Source organism: Nannospalax galili, unplaced genomic scaffold, assembly GCF_000622305.1.
Source record: "Nannospalax galili isolate Female #2095 unplaced genomic scaffold, S.galili_v1.0 scaffold1458, whole genome shotgun sequence".
NCBI lineage: Eukaryota > Metazoa > Chordata > Mammalia > Rodentia > Spalacidae > Nannospalax > Nannospalax galili.
Genome location: NW_008341827.1, coordinates 364939 through 391851, shown reverse-complemented (window position 1 = coordinate 391851; position 26913 = coordinate 364939). Strand labels below are relative to the sequence as shown.

Sequence of the window (26913 nt, the reverse complement as noted above, 5' to 3'; positions counted from 1 at the left end):
ACAACGTCTCCCTCTGGGTCCTCTTCAGAACTGAAAGGAGGAGTGCTGCTGCTGGAAGAAGAATGAGGGAAACACTGGTTTGTTCCTTTATCTAGAGTCAGCCCAGCTCCCTCCCTCAGATGCAGAGCTCAGCCAGGAGCCACTGAGGCCCTACCCTTCCACTGTAGCAATGGGTTGAAGAGATAGAGATGGGCGGAGGTAGGTCCCCAGTCTTCTCTCAGAAGCTCAGGTTCGACCCTACCTCAGGCACCTCCTATCTATGTTCATGTCTGACTGTGTCCTGCCCTTGTATATAGAGCTCTAAAGAAACTCAGAAGCATTTTCCCTAGGGTCAGGGGCTACTCCTTCAGATCAAAGTCCAGAGCTCACCTCAGTCCAGGCCCGGGGGAAACAGGGGTGCTGGAGGGTCCATGCACTCTGGGGCGTGGAATGGGAGTAGACACCTGGGTCAAGCCAGGGACATGGCTGCTGTGGCTCTGAAGAGTTGATGTAGAAGGCCCTGTTGGCTTGGATGGCAGCACCACACTCCGAGTCCTGGTCCTTGGCAGGGCCTCCCCTGTGGCCAGTGTGCTCTGCTGGCTTTTGACTAGAAACACAGAAAAGAATGATTATCAGAACATGTGCATGCTGGGACTGCAAGCCTGAGTCCCTATAAGAGAGTCCGGCCCCAGAGACGATCAAGCCACACTGTCTCAGAACATTATAATAACCATAGCAGATTTGGCTGTTGTCCCACACGAGCTCCTCTACTAGGACAGAGCTCCAGCCTCATCAGACTGGGAGAGTACCAGGTATCCCAGAGTCATGCTTTCATTATAAAAACCAAAGATGTCAGAGTTCTGAGGACCCTGGAAAGTGCTAGAGGTGGGCTTTGAGGCTCTCCTCACCCACAATGCTGTTACTTGGGTACAGGTGGCCTTGCAGGAAGGCCTTGCTGCCACCAGAGGTCACCACAGGACTATATGACTAACAAGAGTCACACGCACCCTCACATTTCCAACCAAGGCTGCTGCACCCAAGGCAGGCAATTAGATACTGTTCTCTGTTTTCCAAATCGCATAAGACTCATCAGGAGACAGAGGGCCCAGCAACGTTCATTTACGGAGAGAAAGTGCATCACAGGGAGTCGGTGTAAGTGCTTTCCATGAAACCCAAATGTATGCATTGAGTCAGTGTTGACAGTGTTTCTAACTACAGTAGCTCAAGGTAAAAAATATTTGAAATACGCTGCAATTAGGGAATTTGTTTATTTAGAAGTGGGAAAGAGGGGCTGGAGAGATGTCTCAGCGGTTAAGAACACTGACTGTTCTTGCAGAAGACCCAGGTTCAAATCCCAGCACCCACACAGAAGCTAACAACTGTCCGTAACTCCAGTTCCAGGGGATCCGACAGCCTCTTCTGTCCTCCACGGGCATTGCACAACACAGGTACACTTACCTACATGCAGGCACTACACGCATATACATAAAATAAAAATAATCATAATAATAATAAATAAAATATTTTTAAAAGAAGTGGGGAAGAGTAAAGAGAGGAGAAAGGTAAAAACAAACTTGCAGAGAGGAAATAACAACAGCTTACAATGAATATGCACCAGGCACTAAGCAAAGCACTTTGTACACATCCATGTGGGCCCCGAACATCTTCAGACAGTATCAGTCTCCTGCTTTACAGAGGCTTTGAGCAATGAAGAGACTTGCCCACAATACTATGAAGAAAGTGACAGGTGCAAACCTGGTCCTCCATCTGCCACTGCCCTCACTGCATCCCACGAGAAGCTCCCAAGCAAGAGAAGAGGCATGGTCTAAGCAGAGGTGAGCACTGGACAGCATTTGTGGGATGTGTGAGGACAAGTCAGTTCAGAGCTGGAAGGAAAGGGCTACAAAGTGCTATGAAAACAGATGCTTCACGTCATGCTAATAACTGAATCCCAAAGCTAGGGAAGGGGCAAAGGAGCAAGAGGAGGCTCTCACCCCTGGCGCGTGCATGTGTGTATGTGTGTGCGTGTGCGTGTGCGCGCGCGCGTGTATGTGTATATTGCTTGTATGTAAGTGCACCCATGCATTCAATGCCTGTGGAGGCCAGAAGAGGTTGGATCCCCTAGAACTGGAGTTATGGACAGTTGTTAGCTGCCATGTGAGCGCTGGATCTGAACCCCAGTCCTCTGCAAGAGCAACAAGTGCTCTTAACCACTGAGTCATCTCTCCAGCCCAGTGATCCCTGGCTTTCCGACGACAGCAATGGAAGAGTGGCATCCAGAAGAATCAAAATGCCCTTCCCTTCCCCTGAAAGCCAGAAGTCTTGGGATATTTCCATTCATCCTCACAAGTCCCTGCCTTTGCTCCTAAGCTTCAAGCATTCCTGTGTCTGGCTCCCTCACACCACCTGGTCCTGACTGCTTTCTCAGGTGGCAGGGTAGGTCCTGGTACAAACTCAGCCACAACAAATACTAAACTAAATGTAGGGACACTTGGGAAAACGAGCAAAGGAATACAAGCTCTAACCCAAGCAGGAAGGGCAGGTTCCCAACCTTTCTGTCAGAGACGTCCATGCATCCAAAAACTGTCCTTCCTTTAGAGATTTTATAGTCAGAAGTTTGACAGAAATGGAATGGGGGTTTCCCAGATAATCACATTTTTTACCACAGTGTCATACTACCTGTCCTATTGTCTATGTAACATTTTACATACAGCGACTGCACTTTTAAACATAAAACACCTGCTTTACATTTATACAAGGAATAATTCTATTATCTCACACGATTTCCTAATTCAAATGAAGACAAATTTTAAATTTTTTTAAATGATTTGGTTCGTATATGAACTAAAATCATCTCTCATATTCCCACATTTGCAATATTTCTTTGCATAAAGAGCTCAGCTCAGGGCTGCCAGATAGGAGAGCCAGGATTGGCCTGGCCACGCATGTCTATGGTGGAGGAAATGACATGAAGGGACCTAAGCACCACACACGAGCAGGCGCAGATCCCCAAATCTCTCCCCAGAAGAATGGACCTGGGAATCTTCTAGAAATGGGGCCACTTGAACCTAGGAGGAAAATTCCCTTACTCTGTAAGATCTTTGAGGACAGAGACCTGACAGTACTTGACCACATTCTTTGATTCTCTACCAAAAATCACAAGTGCCCCAATCCAACCCCACCTCTGACTGCTTCTCCAACAGAGGACTTTTGGGCTCATTCACCCTTGAGGATCTGACAAGCTCTGTTCTGCAGAAAAGTGGCCCTGATGGGAGGCAGGGGCTGCACCCTCCTCCTGGGGAGATGAACATTCACAAGAGGGGAATCCTCTCCTCAGGTCATGGTCTCCTCCTGTCCCAGCTTACCTGGAGGCTGGCCACGTGGCCGAAACACTGCACTCCCTCCTTCCCATCTCTTCTTCACTCTGCTGGTGGCTTCCCGGTTGAGCTTTTCCCTCAGACTCAAAAATTCAGAAAAGCGCCGGGCAGTCTGCTGCCGCTGGGTTCTCAGTAAGGCCTCCAGAGACTGGAGAATCTGAGCTGTGATTCCCTTTGTGTCCTAGAGGAAGCAGAAGTTCACGGTGGCACACACAGGCTCCCCTTCTCTTTTCTCACAGCTGTAGCAGCGGGAAAGGGAGCCACTGTGATTGGTGTCTGATGTGTTAGTGAGGATGAAATAAGATCAGAGAGGGTGAGCTGCACACACTGATGGTCAGGGTGTAGCAGCCCCATCACAGCACGCAGAGCAGGATCAGGCAAACGGCTGCATCACAGTTCCATCCACATCACAACAGAAAGGGACCTGAATGGGGTGTGCTCTGCCACTACCCAACTGAATCCTACAGTGAAACTACAGACTGCTTCATTTTGTACCTCCAAGCACTATCATGTTCCCCCTGGATAGCAGTGTTTGGAAATTAAACTTCAAAACCCAGTAACTGGATTTTGTAACTGGCATTGGCAGTAACTGGAAGTTCCCTGGGTTTTTGACATTCACCCTGAGTCCAAGGGCATGATGTCTTGGAAGTCATCAAGATCAAAGATGAAGATTTATCAAAATTAGAAATATTTTAACCAAGTCTGGACATAGGACCAAGATTGGATTATGCTAGTTAAGAGCACTGGCTGCTCTTACAGAGGACCTGAGTTCCGTTCCCTCCACCTACGTGACAGCTAACAATCATCTGTAACTCCAGTTCCAGGGGATCTGACACCCTCTTCTGGCTTCCATGGGCTTTGTATACATGGTACACTTACATACCTGCAGACAAAACACTCATACATATAAAATAAAAACATGTAAGTCAAAAGAATTTAGATTTGATTAAGCAGAAGCTGAAGACAGTCCAGCCCCCAAGGACATCTTTATAACCCTATCTTTATAACTCATCTTTATAACCCCAGCTGTCTGAGATTTGACGTTTTTTCTCCTAATCTTACTCATTGAAGACGAAACAGCATGTTCAATGATGTGGTGCTTGGTGACTTCAATAACAAGATGTATGTTTATTTACTAATAGACTTCATTGATGCCCTTAACAGTCATATGTCTAGCTACATGTATCTGGGAACAACTACATGTTCCACAGTCAGTGAAGTCAGAGATGGACATTTATCCAAGGGAGTCTAGTCCACAGGCCAGACTAAGCCAGTTAAATTCCCTCTGTCAGAAAATCTGGTTAGAGACACAATGGGTGGAGAACACTGAGTATGTCAGGACCAAGCATAGCATCGTCAGCCAAGAGAGGCCAATCATGGAAAACTTGGAGGAAACAGAGAGCTCACACTGCTGCTGGGAGGTTCCCTACCCAGATACCAGAGGAGCACAGGAAGAAGCAAATGCAGGAAATACGTCTGCAGAATAGAAGGCAATCCATCGCTTCTCTGAATGAGACCATTTTTCTTCATCATAGGTTTCAGCCCTTAAAATAGTAGCCTTTAGACTGGTGTGTTGGCATACACCTGTAATCCCAGCACTCCATAGACAAAGGCAGGAGGACTACCTTGAGTTTGTGGCCAGCCTGAGCCACATAGCAAGACCCTGTCTGAAAAATGAAACTAAATGAATTAATCAACAGTGGCCCTGGAACCCACCCTCTTAATTCCCATGTGTTCCAGTTTCTTCTCCAGGACGTCCTCCAGAGAGGGCCGGAACTGCTTCAGCCAGGTACTATTTTGCCTCAGAGATGCCAGCACCCTCCACTGCTCATCATGGGCGTCCTCTGGCTCTGTAGCAGAAGACAATAACCAAAGTCAGTGCATCCTGACCTCCAGGCCCGGAGAGCCACTGTACCTGCCAATGATCCCACTCTCCAGAGTGAGCTTGAAGGCAGACCAGTCCCAAGTGTCCAGAAGGTAAGGCATCTCTCCTCCTGGATATCACAATCTTAGCCTCTCCACCCACCTTCTGTGCGCTCATCCCCTGCCAGTCTGGCCCTCCCAGGGCTGGGCTCAGTCAGCCCTACAACAGGTCAATTCATGGCTTTTGGATCTGGACTTGAGCCCTGCAAGCAACTTGGTCCCTGAGCTCCACTCTGGTCCCAGACTCCAGGTCAGCTCCAACCTCATCCTAGCCTCCACCTGATACCCCTCCCATTGCTATACCTGGTTCTGTTCTGATCTGGGAGATTAAAAGTGTAAACAAGATAGTCCCTTCCGGTATCGTTTCTAGGTCAATGTGCTCCCTCCTGCTGAGGTTTGTATCAGGACAGCCTAAGCTAAAAATGCACATCCCTGCCCCTGTCCCAAGTCTGACTCCACCCACAGGTCTGGGAAGGGCCCTAAAATCCTCATTTTTCCTGTGTCCAGATGATGCTGATGGAGGTGAGCTACACACCACACTTAGAAATACTGATCCATAGGCTAGGGAAACAAGGGATTAACAGGGTGCTAACTGCTACAAAGGGTCAGTCCAGGGTGAGTCGGGAGGTCTCTCAGGAGTGTTTCAGTGCCCATAGGGGCCCGTGAGCCAAGCCCTTTGAATCACCATTTACTGAGCAAGTAGTTATTGTATTAATTTTCCTAGGGCGAGATGAACGAATGTCTACCCATCCTAGACACAGCACCAAAGAAACAATCCCACCCAAGTCTAGCTTGGTGAACCAGTGAGTCTAACCAGGGTTGTATATATGAGCACGGACAGCTATACCATCAAAGAAGAGTCTCTCTCCTTTCAGCTACTACTAACCACTTATACATCTTTGGGGAGGCACAGGGCCTCATGACCCCTCCCTCTTCCATGACTGAATAATAAGCCCAATCTGGAGCAAGTCTCATATGGATAATCACAGCTATGGAGCTTTCAAGAGGAAGGGTCATATCATACCTGGACAACAGCACTCTACAACAATAGTACAAGTGTGGACAGGACGTGCTGGATGCTAAGGACACAGAGAAACTCCGCTCTCCTCCTCCACAGAGCTTATAGACAGACATAGTAACTCTCAACCCTGGCTACACATTAAAACCACCCAAGCCAATTACATCAGAATCTCTAGGTCGCAAACCTTAATTTTTATTTTTAAACTCTGTGGACATGCTAACAAACAGCATCACCCAGGAACCTGTGAGAAATGCAAATTCTGGGTTTCCATTCAAACCTACAGTACCAACAATTCTGCAGGCAGGGCCCTGCAATGTGTGTTAGGACAAGCCCTGTCTCTCACCTCACCTAGCCCTCCCCATGTGATTCTTAATAAATTTACATTGAGGCATGCACCTGGACCATGGCTACATGTTGGAATTGCCTGGAAAGCTTTAGATGCCCACCTCTACAGGGTCTGTGGGCTGTGCAGTGGTCTTCCAGACAGTTACAAGCATCCTGAGTGATTGCTAATGCACTCCCAGTCGAGGGAAGCCACCAATTTTTCAGTGGTTCTTATGAAAGAATCAGGACACACTGGAAAGTGTATGAAAATAAACTTCTGGGTCCTGCCTTCCATTTATCTGGGATGTTGCCAGACGATTTGCAAATCTGCATTTCTAACAAGTTTCCAAGGCATGCTTCTGACCTCAGGGTCCACTATGACCACAAGGACCTAGTCATCTCAATCTCCTCCTCTCTAGACTTTGAGGATTTGGTTCCTCCCACCTGAGGGCCTTATGATGCTAGGTCCCTCAAAATGTGTCTACAGCGCCCTCAAACACAGAATTGGACAACAAATACAATATTAATGTCAGTATAGCAAGACCTCCTCCATTCCCCTCTAGGTGAGAAGCAGTGCGCCAGGCAAAAGGGGCAGGACTTCAATCAGAAGTCCTCCAGGCCCTGGCTCTGGCTCCTGCTGGCCTTGTGACTCTGGGCAAGTTAACTTTCCCCAGTGGTGAACCAGCAGATCACGTTAGTACCTTCAAACAACACACCTGGCACGTACAAGGTGCTTAAGACATATTTATCTCATGTCCTTAATTCCTTCCAGTCTGGCTTCATGTGTCCAGATACAGAGGGGGCTGGAGAGTTGGCTTAGCAGTTAAGAGCGGACTGCTCTTGCCAAGAACCCAGGTTCACTTCCCAGCATCCACATGGTAGCTAACAACCATCTGTAGATCCAACTCTAGGGGATTTGATGCACTCTTCTGACCTCTGTGGGCACTGTATGACACGAGTGCACTCACATAAATGCAGATAATACACCCATACACATAAAATAAAAATAATAAAATATTTTTATTAGAAAAAAAGTGGAGAGAGCAGCCAATCTGCTTTCTGCACTAAACACTCAGGGTTCTCAGTAAGGCCTCCAGAGACTGGAGAGTCTGAGCTGTGATTCCCTTTGTGTCCCTCTTAATTCCCATGTGTTCCAGTTTCTTCTCCAGGACGTCCTCCAGAGAGGGCCGGAACTGCTTCAGCCAGGTACTATTTTGCCTCAGAGATGCCAGCACCCTCCACTGCTCATCATGGGCGTCCTCTGGCTCTTCCTCAGAAGAGGTCTCTTCTATGTCCTTTGTGTCCACAGCCTTTGGCATTTCTTTTACTTCTGAGAAGAACCGAAATAGTTAGTGGCGCCAGAACCCTGCAGCCCATCCCTGACTCGGAGAAAGGTGCAGTTCCCCGGGGACAAGCCCTCTACACATTCAGCTTTATCAGACAGGGGCAGATGGAGCAATGGTCACAACCACAGACCCTGGTGGCAGGAAGATCAGCGTTCACATTCTAGCTCTAGCCCCACTAGCTCTGCAAGAGACATCAAGTCCTTGGACCTCTCTAAGCCTAATTTTCATCATGTGAAAACACAGGGTCATAAAATACCCACCCCACATTAATCATAATGTGATGAGTCAATGAATCTGAAGTACTTGGCAGGGCACGCAGTTGTTATTAATAGTATGTCATAGACATGGTAAGTTAGAAAGCCCACTTAGGAGCTCAACTCCACCAATCACCATGCCCAAGACCCTCAACCCTTCCACCACCTCCCACCACCTGGAGAAAAGCAAGGTAGGTAAGAACTTCTGGCAGCTGAGAGCAAGTCTTCGGCACAAATCCCTCTGTCCCAGAAGCCCTCTCCCTTGCCCATTTAGACAACGTGATGCCACGCCTCATGTCCCATGGACTGTTGTCACTGATCCTTTACCAATAAAATGACTGAAGGGTACAAGGAAAAGAGCCCAAGGCAACCCCTGAGACTAGTATAAACCACCCACTGCAGACTTACCCTCCACCTTCCTGAGAGACAAAGTCTGAATCTGCAAGAGGTGAAACAAGCAGGTTAGAGCCAGCAGAGGACACTGTAAGGATTCCATTCTGAGCAGGAGTTCTGCCCAGAATGGGGAAGGATGGCCACTGTTGCCATGCCACCCACTAGAAGAACGGAAGAACCTACTACCCATCCCTACCCACATCTCATCTCCCTCTGCCCATACGTGCAAAGACATGGCACCAAGGGAGAGCAGCAGCAACCCAGGATGGCAGTCTGCTCAGTTTTCTCAGGATGGGACCGACCACACGTCTTCAGAGAAGGACTGTGCAGAGCAGGGCAGTCAATACCACAGAGAAATTGGATGTAAAAGAGCAGGACAAGGTAGAAACTCCATCCGGCAGTGCAGACACCTGAGCCGAATGCCCATGGGAGAAGAGACCATCCCTGCCTGGAGGCTTGATTTGGGCACTGGCTCCCCTGCTCAGCACCCCTTTCCACACAAGTCTCCTTCTTCTTTCACGTGGAGCAGATCGAGCTGCCAAATGTGGTCCACTTGACCTCAGACCATAGCAAAGGGTCAAGAGTTGTTAGCAGCCAGCTACTCTTTTAGTTTTCTCGGTTTGCTTGCATGCTTGTTTGTCACATGGAACTAATTGAAAAACAAGGTGACTTCAGAGTAAAAGAAAAACTTTTGGGAGCCACACTTGTCTACACCCATGTCCTGGTTTCTGTATTCCCAGACCATTTAGTCTCTGGCTTAAGCTGTGAGATGCCCTCTGCTTGTGTGGCCCTTTCTTTCTTCCACTTCAGCTTGAGTTCTATTACCCATTGTGTCATACACTCATCCAATACCCATTCCAGCTGTCTCTCCTTACCCATTTCTACTCTAGCAACTATAAAACCTATTATGCAGGGTGGAGATGGCTCAGCAGTTAAGAGCACCTGCTGTCTTGCAAAGGTCCTGGGTTCTGTTCCCAGCACCCACAAAGAGACTCACAACCATCTGTTGCATGGGGATCTCATGCTCTCTTCTGGAATCTATAGGCACCAGGCACACACATGTTGCACATAGACGCAGAGAAAACATGCATACACATAAATACACATAAAATAAACCTTTTTTTAATTTAAAAAAAACAATATATATATATATATATATATATATATGCTCTTTGCCCATGGTCTAGAACTCACTACACAGACCAGACTGGCCCCAATTCACAGAGATCTGCCTGCCTCTGCCTCCCAAGTGCTGGAAGTAAAGGCATATGCCACCACGTCCAGTTCTTATGACACAGTTTTGACCAACAATGTGTCATCAAATTCTTGGGCTGTATGATGGCTCAGCAGGTAGAGGTACAAGCCTGGAACCATGTAAAGATGGAAGGAAGAGCTGACTCCACACACTGTCCTCTGACCTCCATATGCGTGCCTTGATGCACGTGGGCATGTGAGTAAACAAACACACACATAATTCTTTTGAAAAGTCTTTTTTCCTTTAACTTTTTAAAAAATTTTATTTATTTTTTTTATTTTATGTGTATGCATGTATTGCCTGCATGTAGGTTAAGTGCACCTGTGTCGTGCAATGCCCGCGGAGGTCAGAAGAGGCTGTTGGATCCCCTGGGACTGGAGTCTTTTTATCCATTTCTCCCATCAAATATGATCGCAATAGTTGGGGCTCTGGCAGCTATGAAAGTGTAACATGAAAATACAACACAATAAAAATAAAGTTAGTCTGGATTCCCAGTGGCACAAATTTGCTGCTAACCACAGCCAACAACTGTTACCTCTGTGGGGTTTATGATAAAAGTAAACTGCTATTACTTATTCTGTTATCTTGAGGCAATAGGTTCCTCAGTGAAATGTGCAAACAAGAGTTCTGCAGGTACACCTCCAGACTGGACCAGAAGTGACCACAGCAGTGAAGAGGCAAGTGTTGGCAGGGACAACAGAAGAGGGGTGGCCACGGTGACTGCAGAAAGTGGCTGGGAAGGCAGAGGAACACAACTAGCAAGGGGCACAGGGGCAGAGAGAAGGAACTGGACTGTGGCTGTGGCTCCATCAAGGGCTATGTGGAAGCTGGTCCATGAGGCCAGAGGTGTCAGAACCATAACAGGAACTTGAAGCCCCAGGGGGACTCAGAAGGGGAAGGGGCAGCTTTCCCAAAGGCCTAGGGTTCACAGAGGGGAGCTGAGCCCAGGCTCAGGGAAGAATTACCAAAAACAGATGAAGAACTATAAGACCCAGCTTTAGGAGGGCCTGCTTAGTGACTCAGCAGTTTTCATGACACAGGCCTACTGGACAACCCCATCAAAAGCTATTCATTTACAAAAAAGAAGTTGGATAAGAAATTCTTCTGTGAGCACAGTGTAAAGAGCACAAGTTTTGTGTCTCACCTGCCTAGCTGGATTTGAATGTTACCCTTCGCTTAGAGAGAACTCTGTGCAGACTTGAGCAACTCTGTTTGATCATCCATCAAAAAATGGTGAGGAAGGCTGGAGAGCTGACTCAGTGGTTAAGAGCACTGGCTGCTCTTGCAGAGGACCTGGGTTCAGTTTCCAGCACCCACATGGAGGTTAATGACCATCAGTAACTCCAGTTCCAAGGCATCCAACACCCTCTTCTGGACTCCCCAGGCATTGCGTGCACATGGTGTACTTACATATTTGCAGGCAAAACACTCATAACATATAAAAAAATAAAATAAAAATAAGTAAAATTTTTTAAAAAGATGAGGAGAGGCCGGGCATGATAGTGCACGTCTTTAATCCCAGCACTAGGGAGGCAGAGGCAGGTGGATCTCTGTGAGTTTAAGACCAGCCTGGTCTATGTAGTGAGTTCCAGGCCAGTTGAGGCTACAGGAGACCCTGTCTCAAAAAGAGCAAAAAAAAAAATGTGAGGAGGAGAAAGTGGGGCCTACCTTGAAGGGAAGTAGTGAGATTTAAATTAGATAATTAGCATAGTGTCAGCCTAGGACCCAACAACTATGGTGGTCTCTGGTGATAGAGTGAGTGGTTTGTTGCAGCCCCCATGGAGGAAGTACTGCTGCATCCTAGAGAGGGAGGTGGCTGCAGCCTCATAACTTTGTGCCCCTCAGGTCAGAGGCCTCTTCCGTCCCCTTCGGGACATCAAAAGAATGAACCCAGAAGAATCCAAAGCTATCTTCACAGAAGAGGCCTGGTGACTGAGGACCCTGGCTAAGAGGACAAACCTACCATCTCCTCCCGGGAAGCGATGAGTCTGGCTTGTTCCTGCAATTGGGCACGGAGGACACTGATATGGCGCTGAGACTGAGCAGCTGCTTTCTTCTGATCCTGAGACAGGGAGGCATGTAGCCTCTCATTCTTTTCCTGTAGCTGGTGGGCACAGGAGGGTTGGTAAGTCAGGTGTCTGCAAGGACCCCAGTGCCCCTAGCATGAAGGGCCTGTCCCTATGGACAGATGCAGATGGTGTGTCTACCCTGAGGCCAGGTACAGGATTTCTAGACTGGGCAGGTGACTTTCTAACAATACTAGCTGCTTTTGAGTTCAGGCACATTTTCTGAGCTGTGCCTGAGAAGAAAAAAATGGAACACAGGCCTCTAAGATGAGGAAAGAAAGCAACTCTGTCAGACGGTCACCCACTGAAGGACATGCACGTGAAAATAAGACCACTCAAAAATTATTAAATGCACTCCATTAAAAACAAGAAGTAAAGAAAAGGTGTTAGCATGCACTCCTAGTGTAAAAGCAGAGGTAAAATGAGACTTTGTTCATATTTGCATAGAGAAACTATAGAAGAATACACTACAAGTCACTCTCTATGCTTGGGTGTTGGAGACAGGTGGGGGCGGGGAGACAGGTAGGAAGGACTTTATCCTTATTATAGTTCTTCTACTTATGGAAAAAATTTGAATGTATTTTCCATTTGAAAATGTTTCAAATTAATGGGGCTGGAGAGATGGCTGAGCGGTTAAGAGCACTGACTGCTCTTGTAGCATAGTGTCAGCCTAGGACCCAACAACTATGGTGGTCTCTGGTGATAGAGTGAGTGGTTTGTTGCAGCCCCCATGGAGGAAGTACTGCTGCATCCTAGAGAGGGAGGTGGCTGCAGCCTCATAACTTTGTGCCCCTCAGGTCAGAGGCCTCTTCCGTCCCCTTCGGGACATCAAAAGAATGAACCCAGAAGAATCCAAAGCTATCTTCACAGAAGAGGCCTGGTGACTGAGGACCCTGGCTAAGAGGACAAACCTACCATCTCCTCCCGGGAAGCGATGAGTCTGGCTTGTTCCTGCAATTGGGCACGGAGGACACTGATATGGCGCTGAGACTGAGCAGCTGCTTTCTTCTGATCCTGAGACAGGGAGGCATGTAGCCTCTCATTCTTTTCCTGTAGCTGGTGGGCACAGGAGGGTTGGTAAGTCAGGTGTCTGCAAGGACCCCAGTGCCCCTAGCATGAAGGGCCTGTCCCTATGGACAGATGCAGATGGTGTGTCTACCCTGAGGCCAGGTACAGGATTTCTAGACTGGGCAGGTGACTTTCTAACAATACTAGCTGCTTTTGAGTTCAGGCACATTTTCTGAGCTGTGCCTGAGAAGAAAAAAATGGAACACAGGCCTCTAAGATGAGGAAAGAAAGCAACTCTGTCAGACGGTCACCCACTGAAGGACATGCACGTGAAAATAAGACCACTCAAAAATTATTAAATGCACTCCATTAAAAACAAGAAGTAAAGAAAAGGTGTTAGCATGCACTCCTAGTGTAAAAGCAGAGGTAAAATGAGACTTTGTTCATATTTGCATAGAGAAACTATAGAAGAATACACTACAAGTCACTCTCTATGCTTGGGTGTTGGAGACAGGTGGGGGCGGGGAGACAGGTAGGAAGGACTTTATCCTTATTATAGTTCTTCTACTTATGGAAAAAATTTGAATGTATTTTCCATTTGAAAATGTTTCAAATTAATGGGGCTGGAGAGATGGCTGAGCGGTTAAGAGCACTGACTGCTCTTGCAGAGGACCCAGGTTCGATTCCCAGCACCCACATGGTGGCTACAAATCATCATTAACTCTAGTTCCAGTGGAATCCGAAGCCCTCTTCTGACCTCCACGGCATTGCATGACACAGATGCACGCACATAACATGTAGGCAATACACTCATACACACAAAAATAAAAATAATAAATATTTTAAAAGAAAATGTTTCAAATTAAATAAAACCATTCCAATGGAGACTGTGTATCCCTATACTGCAGTGGGAGGAAGCAACAACCACGGGCCAGGCTCTGACGCAAGCAATGGCATCTTCCAGACTTTGGGCCGACAAGACCTAGGGCCCTTGTTAACTAGCTTCTTCCTCAACTTGGCTCCTGCTCAGGAGCATCTGTACAGCACTAGTTTTCTTTATCTGGAGGGCTGTTGCTCCCTGCTCACTGGGCTCAGTATCTGAGCCCTTCAGTAGACTCCCTCTGCAATGTCTGACGTTTGAGCCACCTGGTCCCCAGGATGGGGTTTTAAAGAAGAGCCCACATGTGACATGACTGAGTGGCTCATGTGAGGCTTAAAGCCCAAGAGGTCCCAAAGCAGGTACAATGTAGTACAGGATGCATGGGGTTCAGAAGATGGCCTGGGGCAGCTTCTCTTAGGTAGGCAAGTGACTCCATCTGTGTATTAATGGATATCAGCAACTAGGAACAATACCAGTAATAAAATGTCTGCAAACCAGTTCTTGGCAGGAAATGGAAGGTGGAGGGGGAATAATGAATTGGGAGAGGTCACGGGAAACCAGGCTTTCTCACCACTGCACAAGAGCTACCTCTCTCCTCTCAGCTGCCCACTCTGCCTGCAGTTCCTTCATTTTTCTCTTCCACTCTGTCTTCTGAAAAAGATTAAAAGCTTTTTAAGTGGGGGGTGGGGGGTGGAGATGGCTCAGCAGTTAAGAGCATTGGCTGCTCTTGCAGAGGACCTAGGCTGAGTTCCAGCAGCCATAAGGCAGCTAACAACTATCTGTAACTCCAGTTCCAGGGGATCCAAGGCCTTCTTCTGGCTTCCGTGGGCATTGAGCACATGTGGAAAATTGATATGCATGCAGTCAAAACACTCATGCACATAAAATAAATATAAATCAATAAGTTTTTAAAGCTCGTTAAGTGGAGGCCTCTAGATACTAATATATATCATAAAACAATGGAAATGAAAAGGTTCTGGCTCACGGTTAGGCTGTAAGATTAGCGGAACAGAATAGAAAGCCTGAATGAATTTGAAGTGAAATGGAAACTTGGTTGCCAAGGGAATGGGAAAATGGATTACTGACTAATGGTATTTGAACAAATGGCTAACTGACCAGAAAAAATATGAACTTGAACGCTTATTTTATATGTTAAATCAATAAACTGTAGGCATGTCAGAGAATTACACATCAGAATTAAGGCCATAAAAGTACTAAAAGAAAACACAGGAATATTCTTTTTAAATCTCAGCATGAGTATAGTAAAGACAAGACAGCAGGGTTGGAGAGATGGCTTCAGCACTTAAGAGAGCTTGCTGCTCTTACAGAGGACTGGACTTTGAACTTTAGAATTTATATCAGTTGGCTAACAACCACCTGTTGTCCCAGGGACAACACCCTCTTCTGGCCCCTGTGTATACACACACAACATGTGCACATACACACATACAGACATATAACTAAAATTTTTTAAAAAGAAAATGCTGAGGGGGCCGGAGACATAGCTCAGCAGTTAAGAACACTGGCTGTTCTTGCAGAAAACCCAGGTTCAAATCCCAGCACCCACATGGCAGCTAACAACTGTCCGTAACTCCAGTTCCAGGGGATCCTACAGCCTCTTCTGTCCTCTGCTGGCATTGCACAGCACAGGCATAACACTCATACACATAAAATAAGAATAATAAATAAAATATTTTAAGTAAAAAAGAAAATGCTAATACTTTGATGACTTATATCACAGAAACATTACTCTTTTTATGACCAAACCACAATAAAATGAAGTTGAAAGACCAATAGAAAACAGGAAAATAGCCACAAAGAGAAAAACAAAGGGTTAGGTTTATTTACTCACATTATACAAACTCACAAAAGTGTAAAGAAAATTGCAATAACAGAAATAAAAGCGAAAAGACCAGCACGGGGGGTAGCTCATGTCTAACATTCCAGCATTTGAGGGGTAGAGGCAGGAGGATCAGAAGTTTGAGGTCAAGGTCATCCTTAGGCACAAAGCAAGTTGGAGGCCAACCTGGGCTACTTGAGAACCTGTCTCAAAAAGTGAAAAAAGAAGAGAAGGAGAGCAGGAAAAAAAAAGTAATGCATATGAAGAGAGTTCAAGTTTGTAGGAAAAGAATGACTTTGTGTGTGCGTGTGTGTGTGTGTGTGTGTGTGTGTGTGTGTGTGTGTGTGTGTGTGTGTGTTATGCATACTTGTGTTCTTATAAGTATACATGCACAGGAGGCCAGAGGTTGAGTTTTCCTCAGCAGCTCTCCATCTTATTTTTTGACAGGGTCTTCTCCCTGAGCCTGGAGTATACCAGTTGGCTAGGCTGGCTGGCCAATGAGCTCCAGCCATCTGGAGCTATCTCCATTCCCAATTTTGGGGTTACAGATCCATATTGTTCCCAGCTTTTACATGGGTGCTGGGGGTCTATACTCAAGTCATCATACTTGTGTATGAAGCCATCTCCCTAGCCCCACAACAATGACTTTTTTATGATCAGAGATTTGTGAACCATCCAACCAGACTTCAAGCTCTTTCTCAACCACCATGGAGTGTAGACACAGAGGCTCATGCTTGAGGGGCTGTGCTCACTACCCTCCTTGTTGTGAGGTTATCAGTACTATGGACCTCCTGTGCCTGGATTCAGTAAGGTTCACTCAGTGGTAGCCAGAGCAGACTGGATACAGTTTTTCTCAGCTCTATTCAGAGACCTCACACTGAGGGTATGAGAGGAGTCTGCATACCACAGAAACTGGCAAATGGGTTTACCTCCAGAAAAACTTTTTACCATCACACTACATATTTATCCCAAATATTTTCAAATTCTGGACACTGTCACATTTTCTGGATTATTTTCATCTGGGTTAGAATAAAATGGGAGATAAAGATGTCAAAAACGAAACCCAGGCTGGAGAGACAGCTCAGTGGTTAAGAGCACTGGCTACCCTTGCAGAGAACCCAATTTCAGTTCTCAGCACACATACAGTGCACTTACATACATGCAGGCAAACAGTCTTACACATAAAATAAAAACAAATCAAAAAAAGTTATAGACAGGTGTGGTGGTGCATGCATTTAATTCCAGCACTCAGGAGGCAGAGGCAGGCAGATTTCTGTGAGATTAAGGCCAGCCTGGTCTACATAATGAGTTCCAGGCCAGCTGAGGCAACAGGAAGACCCTGTCTCAAAAAAAAAAAAAAAAAAAAAAAAAAATTTAGCTGGTCATGGTGACACCTTTAGTCCCAACACCCAGGAGGCAGAGGCAGGTAGATTTCTGTGAGTTCAAGACTAGCCTGGTCTACATAGACAGTTCTAGGCCAGTCATGCCACAGAGTGAGACACTGTCTCAAAAACCTAAAATACAAAAAAGAAAACCATGTATGTGCCTACATGTTTGGAAACCCTGCATTGTGCTTGAATATACTTTGTATATATTTGTACATATTGGTCAAATCTGATTATTATACACATATCACCAGCTTGCCTGAGAACCATATTCTATGTTTACACACTGGCACAAGGCCTGGAAATATATGGCTTTGTTGTCTCTCACCTTCCCCAAATCCTCAAAGCAGAAACGAGAGCTCTTAGGGGGGATAAGCAAGATTCTCAGTTTACTCTCGAAAGAAGGGCCTGGAGGGTTGGCTCACCTGAACCTCCATCTTCTCTCGCAGGGCCTGGAGCTCCTGTGCCTGCTTGAGTCGCTCCTCTGACTCTTCATCCCGCAGCGTTCCAAGGTGGGACTCAGTCACACTGTGGGATTGCAGCACCTTCAGCTTCTGAAAAAGTCCCCCACCATTTGATAAACTAAAGACCTAGATTGGATACTGACTTTATACCTTATCCCGATACAGGGTCAAAGGGGTACGTACCACTCTCCCCAACCAAGAGCCTCCAGTTTGCCCTCACTAAGTACAGATACGCCTACAAACAGCCACACAAATTGGCAGCCCCCTCACTAAGGTTCTCCTGAGGCTTAGCCCGTGCATAGTAGAAGTAAGTATCCAGGGAAGGACAAACTCAGGTGTTACTTCAATTCTGCTGTCCCCAAACCCTGAAATTGCCCAACTGCTGCCCTGTTTCTTTCTAGGCCTGGAGTAAGCTCAAGAGAGCATACCTGGAGCCCACATGAGGATCCTTAGCTTCCCCAGCCACACCCTGAAGATGAAGACTCCTGCCTCTGACACACACACACACACACACACACACACACACACACACCAGCTCTCATCAGAAAGCTGGATTTTCACAGCATTCAGAGCCATGTCACTAATACCTGGCAGTTCTTGAGATATGACTGTGACCAGAAGAAAAAAAGCACACAAAATTAAATCAAACGCAGACCTACCTGGGTCTCACTAACAAAGCAGCACACACCCATCTCTATCCCTACACAAAAATCTACAAGCCTCGCTACAGCTTTACGAAGCTGCAAGCTTGGTATTGTCTTTGCTGACTCTTCTCAGTCACTGCTTAAGCAATAGTGGGACCAAATGTTAATCGTTCCCCAACCTGAATTTTTGTTGACAAATGCTATACCAGATGCATGCATGACTGGGGAGATTCTGATGTGTCACCTCTGGCTTCTACATCATCGCTATGGCATGCCACACCGCTGATTCTTTGCACTACAAAGCTCCATGGCCGGTGCCTTTCCATTGCAGCGTCCTCTGGCACTTGGGTTTACCCCACGCAACCCAACGTTCTCTCTGCTGTCAGGTAACTCAAAGTAAGTGCTCAGATTTCTGCACCAGGGAAGTTCTAAGAAATACTTTAAAATGCACTTAGCTCTCAGTGGCCCTCCAACATCAGAAGAATATTTCTAGAATTTCAAAGACTGACCATCTTACAGCGTTTTTCTGTCATTCTAAATGAAATCCTACCTGGTTTTCCACTAGTTTTTTTTTTTTCAATTGACAAAATACCTATCTAACTATACTAAGAATCTTGTGTCCAATTTGGTTCCTATACTTTAATGAAAGTAAAATAATAAAATGTTGAGAGAAGCAGGAGACATAAAAACACAACATGAATATTCTTATAGGGAGACAAAAAAATCATAGGATATTTCGGTTTAAGGAGAATGTGATCTGAGTCAGAAAGGAAACATGGCGGTTTCTAAACAATGACTTCCAATTCAAATCAATACTTATTTACCAAATGCCTACTCAGCAGGTGACATGTTGGGGAATGTGAAATCAAGGGCATTTTGAGAAGGTTGGAAATGATGGGTACAGAGGGGTGAAGGAGCAGAGGGCCACACCAGAAGGCAGCAGCTTACCTTCCACAAATCAGCCTTGATCCAGTGGGGGAACACTGCTAATTTTAGGTAATACTCCCACATATACACACCATACAGACAGCTTTCATTCCAACTCTACCACCTTCTATCTGAACCTTTCCATCTCAGATTCTACACATAACTGTGACAAGCTCCATAGGAAAAACATGGAAATGGTTATGAAAAATACTCTTGACAGTTCATTTGCAAAAACAGCATTCTCTTGGTATGAGGAGGACCAATGAGAGATAAATATATTTTTTAAATATTTTCTGTACACACTTATATGGGAAGATATGGTTCAGCGATAGCCTTTCAAAGGTCTTCCTGATTTAACAATGACAGTTAAAGAGAATATCCAGTAGAAAAACAGGACTTTGGAATTTAAAAAGTCAAGTTCAAGTCCCACCTCCAATTCTTGCTGTATGAATTTTAACAAGTTATGTGGTCTTGATTTCTTCACCCATTTTCAAGTACAATGTAATATGTATTTAAAAAAAAAAAAACACTCACACAGAAAGTTTTTTAAATGGAACTTAGGCAGGCAAAGTGATAGAAGCCTTGTAATCCCAACGCCCAGGAAACCGAGGCAGGATGACTGAAAGTTTGAGGCCAGCCTGGGCTCCATAATGAGTTTGAGTCCAGTCTTAGCTACATGGTAAAACTCTCTCTCAAAAACAACGTTTTATTTTTAAAATGTAAAAAATTTAAAAGGAACTTTAAAAAGAAATTAACAAATTAATTGTACTTCAAGACTACTTTGGCTGTTTTTGTGTTAATGTAGCTGGGTAATGGTTCATACATCTAAGCATTCCGGAGGTACAAGCAGGAAGATTACTATTTTAGTTTCAGTCCAGCCTGGTCTATATAGCATGTTCCAGGCCAGCCAGACAAAAGATCCTGGCTAAATAAATAAATAAAGTTCCGCTTAGAGGCGGGAAAAGAGTAAGCACAGTCAGTATTGTGTTAAGTCAGTGGTGTTTAATTTCTTCATGTAACTGCCACAGACCCCACAGACCCCACAGACCCCACGGTTGTCTAACATAGAGCCAGCATACACAGAATATGTCAAGAGAAAAATGCACTCATTTAAATTCTACCTCATTTCTTGTCCAGTAATAAAAACTCTTTGCAAAATAAGGTCAATCTTCTAGGAAATTCATATTACATGCCAGATAATGCCAAGGAGTACATATGTGTTAATTTAAACCTTTTGCTAGTCTATCTTATACAAAAAGAAACTAAGGCACCGGAAGGTACGATAACTCATCCAAAGTCACATGGCAAGTACATGACAGAGCTATGTGGTTTCCCCGGGGCACTGGTCTCTGACATCCAACTTCATACTTATATCAGCCCCCGGCAACAGATGAAGTTAATACAAGTGCAGGGTAAACAAAGAATTTTGTGGGGCTGGGACGAGGGCTCGGTGGGTAAAGTGCTTGGTGCGCAACCATCAGGATCTAAGTTCAGATCCCTAGTGCCCACAAAAAAGTCAGGTGCACATCTGTAAACCCAGGGGAGGAAGGTGGAGCCAGGCTGATCCAAAGGGCTCACTGGCCAGTCAGTCTAGTAAAAACAGGAGCTCCAGGTTCAGTGAGAGATCCTGTCTCAAAAACTAAGATAGAAAAAAAGAAAACTAAGGTGCGGAGATGACTCAGCAGTTAAGCACACTTGCTGCTCTTCCAGAGAACCCAAGTTCAGCTCCCAGCACCCAGACTGAGCAGCTCACAACAGCCTATAACTCCAGCTCCAGGGGATCTGACACCTTCTTCTGGCCTCCACAGGCACCCACATACATGCACACATACACACAGACACACACAGACACACCACAATAAATCTTTAAAAAAAAAGCTAAACTGGAGATTGGTGGTAAAGGAAGGTATCTGATGTCCCCTCTGGCCTCCACATTCTTGTCCATGGGCAAGCACACCTGCACACACACCCACACACAAACACACACACACACACACACACACACAAACACACACACACACACAAACACACACACACACACAAACACACACAAACACACACACACACACAAACACACACACACACACACACACACACACACACACAAGAAGTTAATGTTCGAGCATAATTAAAGCTGTTTTCACCAAAACAGCTCTGGAAAGCTTTTTGTGCTGGGTACCTCTTCTAGTGTAGAATTCTGGTTGGCAACGGTTTTAAATTCATCCCAAAATAACTGTTTTAACTTGTCTATTTCCCCATAAAGCTTGCTCTGTTCCTTTTCTTTCCATTCGTCAAATTTTTTCTTAGCTTCTATTTCCCTCTGACGAGTGATCTCCACTTCCTAGCAAAAGAAAAATAAGAACAATATAATCATTAATTCCACATTACAGCAAATATTTGGGGTAGACCCGCTAAGCTTAGCACCTCCCAAACATGCACAACACTAAGAGGGCCAAAGAGCACACCACCCTCCGCCCCTCTGCTTTGGACCTGGAATGGTCCATTGCTAGACAGTCTTATCTAAATTGTAAATTCCCTTGGGGATAAAGACATCTCACAATGCCTGGAACAGTCAGTATTCAGTAACTATGCTACCACAACCAATGATGAATGAATATATGAAGGAACAGGAAGGTGAGTGTTTCGAATGTGCAAATATTTGTGGAGCACCTCCTCTAGCCTGGAAAGGAGACCCCATCTTTGTCCTCAGAAACCCAACTAATAGTACAGTGTAAAATGTTATATTCAAATTCAAATGCTTCCAGCATGTGCTAAAGCAGAAGACCACAAGGCTCTGCTCCATTTTTGACCACATGGGTCTAGTAAAATAATTTGATTGTTCTTTTCAGAAAGCCCATAATCGTTTATCACACCTGAGAAGGTGACCTCCTAGCTCTGACTATGACTCTGGGAAACCAGTGGGGAATTCTGGCTCTGTGAGATGCTTGCGCAACATCCCTAAAGCCCATGACCTGAGCCTCCCTGACGTTTCCACTGCAGGCTCACCTGGAGCTGCCGCTGCCTCTCAGCCTCCCTCTGGGCTTCCAGCTCCCCTTGGGTCCACTTTAGCTTGGCCTGCAGGTCCTCCAACACCTCCTCCAAGGGCTGTTCCTGCTTCGGTTTTCCTAGGGTTTCACAGAAAGAAAGAGCAAAAGGCCACAGTAGAATTTCTCCCTCCGCACTCACACCTCGGTCTGAGATGAGCTTTGCCACATAGTTCACTGGGCTGGGGAAAAGCATCTCTCCTGCCTCCCTGTCCCTGTTTCTCCAAACTGCAAAGCAATAATAACAGCAGCACTCAGCAAGGCAAGGGGGGTGTGAGGATGAAATGTGACAACACAAAATGCTTAGCACAGTGCCCAGAGTGACAGTTCCATAAATGTGAATTACTGTACCGTCCTTTAAAGCATTTTAACAGTACTGACAGATGGAGATGCAAAATCATTGGAGTATTAGAAAGAGAATAAAATATAAGTACATTTAGTGACTAGACAAATAATACTGAATACTGTTATTAAAATCAACCTATTCTTTTAAAAGACATGTTTTCTCTCAGTCTAGAGCCTTTTTAGAAACAAGCAATTTTTTTTCAGTATGAGGCAAAATTTTTTCAGTATGAGGACTTGAACCCAGGGTATTGTGCATACTAGGCAAGCACCCTACCAGAGCTCCGTCCCCAGCCTCTTTTTCACTTTTTAATTTGAGACAGGGTCTCATGAAGTTGCCAGGCTGGCCTTGAACCTTCGATCCCCCTGCTTTAGCTTCTCAAGTGTCTGGACTTACAGGCCTGTGTGATCAGGCAAGCAAAGCAAGCAATTCTGGGATAGAGGAGAATTCTTTGGGTTTAATATAGTGATCCCAGGTAGTATAAAATCAAAGGCCTGGGCTTTGGACAACCTCCAAATAAGAAGTCGTGAGTACACCAGGATGGTGGTACACACCTTCAGTCTCAGCACTCAGGAGGTGGAGACAGGCAGATCTGTGGGAGTCGAAACTAGCCAGTTCCAGGCCAGCTGGGGCTACAGGGAGACCCAGTCTCAAAAAAAAAGGATGACTTAGGGCTGGTGGACTGCCTGCCTAAGAAGCACAAAGCCCTCTTTTGGATCCCCATCACTGCATAAGCCTGGCATGGTAGCACAGAACCATAATGCCAGTACCAGGAAGTGGAGGCAAGAAGATCAGGAGTTCAAGACCAGCCTTGGCTACATAGCAAGTTCAAGACCAGCCTGGGCTACATGAGGCTATGACTCAAAAGAAAAAACAAAACTTAATGACAGTTGTGATATACTCTTAAAGTTAAAATAAGCAATAGTCAAAATTGCATATCATATGACTACATGTGTATGCAGAAAAAACTAAGAATACATCAAAATACTAATTGCTGGTGATACCACTCCTTTTCCTTTTCCTGTGTGCTTGTATTTAAGTTTCCATATCAAAACGTGATGGGTTTTTTTACAAGAAAATAAGTATTAAAGACCTAGAAAGACCGCTTTTCCTTAACAGTCTCCAATAAAGACCTAGCATGATTTAGATGTATAATAACTTCACAGCTCAAGGATACTGCTTTAAACTCTCCTAACCCACCATGGTACTGGGGATTGACTTGGGGCTTCATGCATGCCAGGCAAGCCCTGTATCACTGAGCTACATTCTCAATTCTAAAAATATTTTTTTTGAAAAGGGGATTAGAATGATGGAAAATAAAAATGTTCTCCTTAATGAAGTTTTTATAGCTATGTGTTTTTATTTATTTTATTGTACAGCCAATTCTGTTAACCTCAAAAAGTACCTATAGTTTCATAATGACAACACACAGCCTTCCTATTCATTTTGGAATTTAAAATGGCAAAATTAAATAAAGTGATTAAGTCAGATTAAAGTGATACACTTCAGCACAGAGAACAGCCAAAGAACTGATCTGACTACTCATCTGCCCCATTTACACTCACAGCCAGCCTCTGAGAGCTACAGATGAGGCAGGCCAGAGGCCCTTCAGAGTCTATGTCTGCCTGCTCCACTCACAGTAAAGGGTACAGAAAGTCAGAGGGGAAGTGCTGACTACACTTTGTCATAGAAAGGGACAAAGTTAAGATTAAACCTTCCTACTGACTCCTTTTGTTCTCTACACAGACAAGGCTGTAACCCATCCAGCGCCATGTGGGACCCCACAGTCAGTGCCAGAGTCACCCAAAGCTCAACTGGATGCAGGGGCTCTAAGGGTAGGTTTGGATGTGTATGTGCCCCAGCCCAGCAGGTCCCAGCTGCTGCCTGGACTCACCGCCTTCTGCCATGCCTGCATGCCGGCGCTGGATGTGACCCCGGAGGAAGGTGGCATTCATGAATGTCTTGTCACACAAATGGCACTGCAGAGTGGAAGCATTTGGAATCAGATCCCCAGACAGCATAGGACTTCCCTCTACTGACACTCTTTCCTGTGGATCCATGGTCTGCTCCAGAAATAAAGAATTTAAGGGGTTGGGAGTATGGGAGACACTGGGTTCAATTCCCAACACTACAGAAAGAAGAGAGGGAGGAAGAGAGAGAAATACAAACTCTGGTTTTAGCTGAACACAAAGCCAATGAAAATAAACACTATATGTGCCAGCTGTCCTTGCAGCCAAATGTGGCCATGTCTAAAATCTGGTAATGATATTTCTCTAATTCCAGAAATGGAATATGGGTACAATATATACACACAACGTGTAGGAACTGACATTATTTTTAAAGTCTTGCTGGCAGAGGATGTAGACCAGTGTTAGAACACTTGCCTAGCATGCACTAAGCCTGGGTTTGATCCCTAGCACTGCAAAAAATAAAATAAAATAAAAGTCATGCCATTCCTTACTGTCTCCTCCTATTAGAATGAATGATGGACCTGAAAGATGGAACTTGGGCAACCATCTTAGATTATGAGGCCAAAGCCACACACAAAGACAGGCAAAGGAAGGTCTGGGAAGATGGCTGAGCAGTTAAGAGCACTGGCTGCTTTTGCAGAGGACCTGGATTTGGTTCCCAGTAACACATGGTGGCCAACAACCATAGGTAACTCCAGTTGCAGTGGATCTAACATCCTCTTCTGGCCTCTGTGGGCATTACACAAAATGGGTGTACTTACATATATGCAGGCAAAACATTCACACACATAAAAACAAGTGAACCAAAAATAATGTTTTTTAAAAACTGGTAAAGTTGGGCTGGGTATGGTGGTGCAGGCCTTTAATCCCAGCATTTGGGAGGCAGAGGCAGGTGGATCTCTGAGTTCAAGGCCAGCCTGGTCTTCACAGTGAGTTCCAGGATAGCTATAGGGAGACCCTGTATCAAAAAGACCAAAAAAATAAATTAAAAAAAAAATAAAAAGACTGGAAAAGTTGGGCCGGGCATGCTGGCACATGTGTTTAATCTCAGCATTTGGGAGGCAGAGGCGAGGTGGATCTCTGTGAGTTCAAGACCAGCCTGGTCTACATAGTGAGTTCCAGACCAGCTGGGGCTATAGGGAGATCTTGTCTCAAAAAGACCGAAAAAAAAAAAAGAAAAAAGAAAAGACTGATAAAGCAATAGTTTTTTTAAAACATGGATTCCTGGCCTCCCTCTGGTTCCCAGACCTGCAGGCCTCTCTCCAACCCACAGGCTTCTCCGGATCTCGGGAGTAACACCCCCACCTTAACTCCCCGAGCCTCATTCATCCTCCCATCTCCCCCGCCCATCTCTCCTCCTAGCCTGGGTCCTATCCCATTCCTTGTCTTGGCGCCCCAGACACCCAGGGAATCACCACTGCTTCCTGATACTTTGCATTCAGACCAACCGAGTTCCTTCTTGGGTCCCCAGGAGCCTTCTGGGCCTGGCCCCGCCCTCAACTCCCTCTGCTTCCCTGGGTTGCATGACCCACCAGCCTCTCTCCCAGGAGCCCTCAGGGCCTGGTCCCACCCACACCTACCTCTATTTCCCTGGGCTGCACCACCGGCCACCCTGGACGCTGGGGCTGACCTTTCCTCTTCCTGATCCTTTGCATCCAGACCAACCCAGTTCCTCAGTACACTCCCCAGGAGTCCTTGGGGCCTCTTCCCGCCCCCATTTCCCTTTGCATCTCTGGGTGGCACAGCCACCAGCTGCCCTAGACCAGCATCTTTCCTGGGCCAGGCTCCCAGGCCAGTCCAACCCCCAAATTCCCAAGGCCAAAATCGGTCCTGGAGGGATCCAGACCTTAGGAGAAAGCCTGAAGTCATATGACCATCATCTGAATTGGGCCCACTGCGGAACTCCTGAAGACAAAATCAATCTGGCCACTCCAATATAAAATCAAAGGAGAGAAGCGGAAGCTTAGAGGAACCAGCTTTTCATGCCCAAAAAGTAAGCCACAAAGACACATAAAGCTCAAAAAAAGAAGCAGAACCAAACTTGAAGGCCCGAGTGTCACACAAGAATCAGAAACTACAAAAGAAATTCACATGTCAAAATCACAGAGAAAAAAATAACGTGAAAAACCAAAATAATATATCCCTACTAAATACCAATAGACCTCGAGAGGAATACAATGAGAACTGATAATGCAGGACATGGAACTCAAAAGAACAATTATAAACATGATAAAAGAATTCAGTGAATTTAAAGAACACGCAAAGAAATCAAAGAACTGAAGGAAGATATTGATAAACTTCTAAATGAATTCAGAAAAGAGCTGAAGAAAGGAACAACTATACCCAAGGGGCTGCGGAAAGAAATTCAATGAGGGTATAACCATGGAAAAGTACAGCTATATCAAGAATGTGAACAGAAATAAAAATGACAGGATTCAATACCCATCTTTCATTAATAACTTTAAATATT

The 26913-nt window shown here is 45.6% G+C and overlaps 1 protein-coding gene across 1 annotated transcript in view; it reads right to left on the bottom strand.

The window, feature by feature from the left end:
• Positions 1-26913, bottom strand: part of Dzip1l (DAZ interacting zinc finger protein 1 like) — a 40135-nt gene that overhangs the window by 7192 nt on the left and 6030 nt on the right. The window contains exons 2-13 of the mRNA XM_029565581.1: positions 24368-24536; positions 22093-22211; positions 21266-21427; positions 17477-17605; positions 14415-14477; positions 12854-12994; positions 8633-8663; positions 7860-7954; positions 5073-5174; positions 3345-3537; positions 370-586; positions 3-51 (exon numbers count right to left, since the gene is read on the bottom strand). Of these exons, the coding sequence (XP_029421441.1) occupies positions 3-51; positions 370-586; positions 3345-3537; positions 5073-5174; positions 7860-7954; positions 8633-8663; positions 12854-12994; positions 14415-14477; positions 17477-17605; positions 21266-21427; positions 22093-22211; positions 24368-24536 (1470 nt within the window). The remainder of the gene's footprint in view (positions 1-2; positions 52-369; positions 587-3344; positions 3538-5072; positions 5175-7859; positions 7955-8632; positions 8664-12853; positions 12995-14414; positions 14478-17476; positions 17606-21265; positions 21428-22092; positions 22212-24367; positions 24537-26913) is intronic.